Source organism: Geospiza fortis, unplaced genomic scaffold (assembly GCF_000277835.1).
Source record: "Geospiza fortis unplaced genomic scaffold, GeoFor_1.0 scaffold120, whole genome shotgun sequence".
NCBI classification, from domain to species: domain Eukaryota; kingdom Metazoa; phylum Chordata; class Aves; order Passeriformes; family Thraupidae; genus Geospiza; species Geospiza fortis.
The window spans coordinates 2,082,419-2,088,032 of NW_005054364.1; the positions used below are offsets into that span (position 1 = coordinate 2,082,419).

The 5,614-nt window shown below is 40.2% G+C and overlaps 1 protein-coding gene across 1 annotated transcript in view; it reads right to left on the reverse strand.

Annotated features, from left to right (window-relative positions):
- The window catches only part of SUSD5 (sushi domain containing 5), a 41,190-nt gene extending 35,822 nt beyond the window's left edge, over window positions 1-5,368 (reverse strand). The window contains exon 1 of the mRNA XM_005424157.2: window positions 4,636-5,368. Within this exon, the coding sequence (XP_005424214.1) occupies window positions 4,636-4,732 (97 nt within the window). The 5' untranslated portion in view covers window positions 4,733-5,368. The remainder of the gene's footprint in view (window positions 1-4,635) is intronic.
- Window positions 5,369-5,614: the final 246 nt, after the last annotated feature.

A 5,614-nucleotide genomic window follows, 5' to 3' on the forward strand; every position in this document is an offset into this window, starting at 1 on the left:
TAGATTCCCATTTGAAAAAAGTGATAAAGCTTCTCACTTCAATGATGAGGCATAAATAATAAGACATCATTCTTCCAATCTCTATTTTTCAGTGGGATTCACAGTTCTCATGAAAAATTCATGCTTGAAACAAAAGAGATTTCCTCTTTAATAACTAGCCTATATTAGATTGCTAGCCTCTGCCATTATCTGATCACTATGATTACAGAATATTGATTATATTTTTATTTATTGAGAATGTTTTAGTTATTTTTTGCAATAGATTAATATAGTTTTTACTTAAGAGTACCCCAGTGTATTCTGATTGAAAACATACCCACAGAGACATAGATCTCAGGGCTTCTAGGAATAATTTTGATCACCTTGTTCAATTCCTGCCTTACTAGACTATAGATTTCCCCTTGTAATTCCACCATCAAGTCCAAAAATTCATGGTTGAACTGGAGCTTGTCTTTTCAACATGCATCCAGTCATGATTCAATGCCTCCAAGTAATGGAGAATTTACAGCACACTTTATATTATACTGTTGAATGGTTCATTACTCTTACTCCACCCTATTTCCAGCTCAAAATTTTGCTAAACTCAGCTTCTACCAACTGATCCTCATAATGCTTTCAAGACTTAAGAGACATCTACAATCAGATATATGGAAGTGCAAAAAAGATGTTCTTCAAAAATAACACCAGTCCAAAAGCTGTTTCTTCATATTTTGCAGAAGATCAGTGGGTTTAACAGAATTCTATTGGTTATCAAGAAAAGAGTTTGGCTGATTTATTCTTTTACAGAAACAGATACAATGAGAAGTTCTTCTGAGGTGCACAGGCACAGCTCAAAGCCCACCAAAATGGGATTTTTCCCCATGTCTTCAGCAGAATTTGAATCATGCTTGAAGAAGGAACATAAAACTGCACAGTCAAATATATACCTTGAAGTAAGAACGTCCCTCAAAAATAATATAAAATGAGGCATGCCCAGTGTACTGACCTCACGACATGACATTTCCTATTTTAAATAATAAAACTTAATCAGTTTCAACAAAACAAATTTAGCGAAAGATGTACAGTTGTAGAGTCCAATAAATTTTTACTTGAATGTTGAAAATTTCAAATTGAGGTAAAGGAGAGCAGAGGAAGGAAAGGTTACTTCCGTGCTTTGAGAGAAATTTAATTTTCATTTCTATGGATATGCGTAACAATGCATCTTGATTGTAGGTGTAAAGGTGGAAGATCCAGCAACTCTACAATTGCAGACAGAGATTTGTCTAATTACCAGTTCTACTTAGTGTTCACAAATGTGTAGCATATTTCTGTGAGAAATAACAGTGAATGATGTCTTATTCAATTCAAAAATATTGCATCATCAGAAAAATAGCAAAATCAAGATGTCATCTTTGAGTTCCCCATCAACCAAACCCAGCTTGAGCCTAAATTTTGATTTTACTGGACACTTTAGGATCAAATAGTTGGAATTGTTCATGCATGAATGTGTGTTATTTTGCAAACAGGAGAATGAAATGTGTAGACACCTGCTACAGAAATGTGAGTGTCAAGAGAGAGCAGAAGAGAAAAAACATACATTTTTTCCTTTACTTAAAAAAAAAAAAGGATGCAAAACAAGCCAAATTAAATATTTTAGTAGAGGGGCTTTTGTATTTTGGATGTCATCAGTTTCTAGTTAGGGGCATGTCTCTCAGATCCTATTTGTGCCCAGCTCCATGGACTCTGGATCCTTTCACCTGCAACCTCTGCAGGCACTATGCATGGGCACTGCTGATGACTGGTTTGACCAATAGGGCTTCATGTGATCCAAATTTATCTAACAGAGCAGCTCCAATTTGGCACGATTAGCAATGCTTTGAAATTAGCGCATTTTTCATTTCAGGAGTGTCTCAGTAAGGTAGATGAATCGCCATCACCCTCTCCTGACAGGCTCTGTCTCAGAGCAAGTACTTTGCAGAAAACTATAGTTCATACGTGTGGATATTTTAGGAGCCTTGAAAAAACAAAGAGGGAGGCAAAAAAAGTGGAGGCAACTCCTGTGCAGGATTCAGGAAGTCACATCCTTGTTCTCCTATTCCAGTGCGAATGGAAAACAATTTAAACCCCCTGAATCTGCAGTGATACAATTGAGAACTGCCACAATAACACATATTATTCTCCAGTAACTGCACGGTCAGTGACACACCATGGTACCTCAGAGCATGAACAAGCCCTTGGGGAGCCTTCTGTCCATCTGACCTAGAGCTGAACAGCTTTGAGCAAGCTCATTTCAATTGGGGAAAAAAAGCTGCAAAGTGAAATGGAGCTATATTTTATTTCTGCATTTGCCTGGGTATTTCTGCAGCCTATTTGTGTTACAGCAATATGTGCCACGGTAAATAATGGTCAAAAGAGATCAATTAAGCCCTGAAGTTTTACACCTTCACCAGACCTCAATGGCCATCAGTTTTATTACCTACTCTCTGTCATTATTTTTGTGTGAGATAATAAAGTGAAAGTCTTCCTTAGGGAAATACATTGCAACCAGTTTCAGAGGTTTGACTGTAACAGGGGCCAGTCTGAATTTCACAGTTTTTTTACAAGATATATTCAAAATCCCTTTAGCAGTTTGCAACACAGTCAGATACCTTCAGTTAAAAATGACAAATACACAAACATATATGTGTCACTCAGAATGGTCCATTGGCACTTAAGTGACATTTACATGTATTAGAAACTAGCACCATTATATTTTCACCCAGACCTTAAAAATGAGAAGATGCTTTCTGACTGGATCAGACCAGAATCTGCTATAAAAGAAAGTATTAATCCTACTTCATACTCTCAGATCTTCTTAAATACAAAGCAGTGGATTTTAAAGCTGACATACAGTGTTTTCTTCTGTTTTAACCCAGATGGCTTATAGGACAGTGTTACAGTTGTGTGCTCAAATATTAATATTAGGAGAACCCACTGAAGATCAAGTAATAGCAGACTTACACATCTTTCACAATGCTACCTAGAATCTAAATAAAATTGCAAACCACATTATTGTAATAATGCTTGACAACTAAAGTACTTCAGATATTCTGCCCTTTCATACTATAAATGTTTCACCACATGTGGAGTAAATTTGACAAACTGTTGAATGACAATTAAAATCTGTCATGACCTCTGCCTTAAAATGATCTCCAACTTTTTTTCCCCTTCTCTTTTCGAAGATGCCTGTTTAGGAACAAAAAGTTAGTTTCATTAATTTTATGGAAGTAATAAAAATTGGAATGTGCCCCTGAAAGAACAAGGGGATCTTCAGGTGAAGCATTCTCAGTGAGGGAAATTATTATTCCTGCCCTGTGTCCTTAAGTTCTGTGAAGAGTCCTTTTTCATGGATATGCTTTTCCCCCCTCTTCTCATTTCAGAGGCATTTTGCTAAGGAAGGAGTACATCCTAAAAACAGAATCCCAGTTTTGCCTACTGCAACATAGTGCAGTTGTCTGGTGCATTTCTTTTCCTCTATGCTTAATGAAATGTAACTCTCTTAAACTTTACAAGAAAGGGTTCTGCTGTATAAATGGAATACATTTATACATTCTACTCGAAGCGGTAGAAACATACAGGCAAGATTAATTTTCTCCTTTTCCTTTGCCATACTTTGTCATCAACTGAAAGAAATTTAAGTTAAACAGGAAAAATACTGTGAGAACAAACAAGAAGAGATTTTTATTGCCCTGTAATACTTAAGTTGTGTTGTCTGGAATAATTCAGCAGACATCAATTGTAAAGGATTAGGGTATTGGAATTAAAAAATGCCGAGATTGGGCATAAATCTATTGCAGCTGTGAAAGTGGAAAAATGTAACCATTCAGCATTGCTGTCCCAGGAATACAGTTGTTTCAAAAGTGTTTTGGTTTAGACAAGTTGGTCATCATTATCACAAGCTGAATCATTAAAAGGGCGTTAGGCTACTGGAAACTTTCATGGGATGCAGCCTTCCAGGATCATCATCAGAGAGTAAAAAGTCTCATTTCAGAGTAACTGGTAGTGGTGCTTCAGCCAAATCCATGTCCTGATCACAACCCTCAGCAGGGAAGTGCAGATAAAGCTCATGTGCAGAAAGGCGGGCAGTCATTTTCAGCGTGTGTGGCACTGAACAGAAGAGGTTATCAAAGTCTTTCAGTTCTTGGATTCCCTTCCTCAAGTGTCTGCCTGTATAAAGGGACACATCTGAAGTGGGGAGATGGGAAAGCTCTTTGGAGAAAAGGTACTTTGAACTATAAGGAGAGGTCTCCTAAAATATAGCTGAGCCTTAGTTGTGTTCTGGCTTTGTTTCATTATTCTTATTTCCTCTGGAAAAGTTCACTATCCTGTCATTCTGTTGTAATAAAATAATCTTAGCCTTCTGGGATCTTATTTCCTTTCTCTGCTTAACCCCAGGATATTTGTAAAGTCTCAAAAAGCTCTGAATCAGAAGTTTCCTAATACAAACTGGGGCGTGTATTCGTGTATTTAAGTCTCTTATTTAAAAAAAAAAAAAAAAAAAAGTTGGTTTGGGGTTGTTTTTTTTGTTTTTTTTTTTTCTTTTTGCAATAACACATTTGAACATACAGCCCTCATTCCAGCCATAGCAACCCAGCCCAAACTGAATGGAAGACTCACCATCAGCCTGAACAGAGATGATCCGAAGTAAGAAGAAGAAGGCAGATCCCACGCCCTGGAGAAAGGTGAGAGAGAATCTCTGAGAGCCTGGAGCCATTGCCCTGCTTCCAAAGCCCTCAGCTGCGGGATGTTGGCTGCCGAGGCTTTTTCTCTCTCCTCCTCTGCACTTTCGTAGCCGGGTCTGCAGTGATGATTTCAAGGAGCACTTTCCCTCAGCAGGATCCTGCGTCTTGGGTTTGCACTGAAGGCGGGAGGGGTGGAAAAAGAAAGAGGGAGGGAGAGAGGAATCTTTGGCTTGGCTGGTGTGAAGGGGAGGGGAAGGTGGGGGGGAGATGTCCAGCCAGCTGGGGTTGGGGAGAGGCTTTATCCAGCCCGGTCTGCGGGGCAGCGCACACAGAGAAGCGGTGTGAAAAGTCACATTATCCTGCCGGTAAATACCTAATGGATCACCGTGGGGGAAATGCAAAAGCCAGGAGGGAGAGAGAAGGGGGGAAAGGACAAGCGGCAGCAGCGGCAATCCCTGTGTGAGAGGAGAAGGGCAGCTCCATAGCTGGTGCTGGTTCCCGGTGAGTTTGTGGGCTCAGCTGTGCAGCTCCAGAGGGATGGGTGCAGGCGTGGGGAGACTTTTCCTCTCCTCAACAAAAAATCAGCCAGCAGTGCCTTGCTGAGGTCAGTGGCTGCTGCAGCGAGAGGGATGGTGCTCAGGTGAGGGCTGGGGAGAAGTGACAAAGGCATGGGACCCTGGTGACCAAGCCTCCCTGAAGAGCAGCACTGGGATGGATTAATCCTGTTATTTCAGATTCCAGCTTTGGGACGGCCACGAGGAACGGCAGGTTGAAGCTGGGGTCCATCAGCTGGTCTCTGTCAGCACTCCTGCTCCAGATAAATGGTCTTGGCCAGGTTTGAACACCCTGAAAGCAGCTGTTGAAGGGAGTTTCCAGTTCCCACTGCCACTTACAGAACTGACATCTGTCCCTCA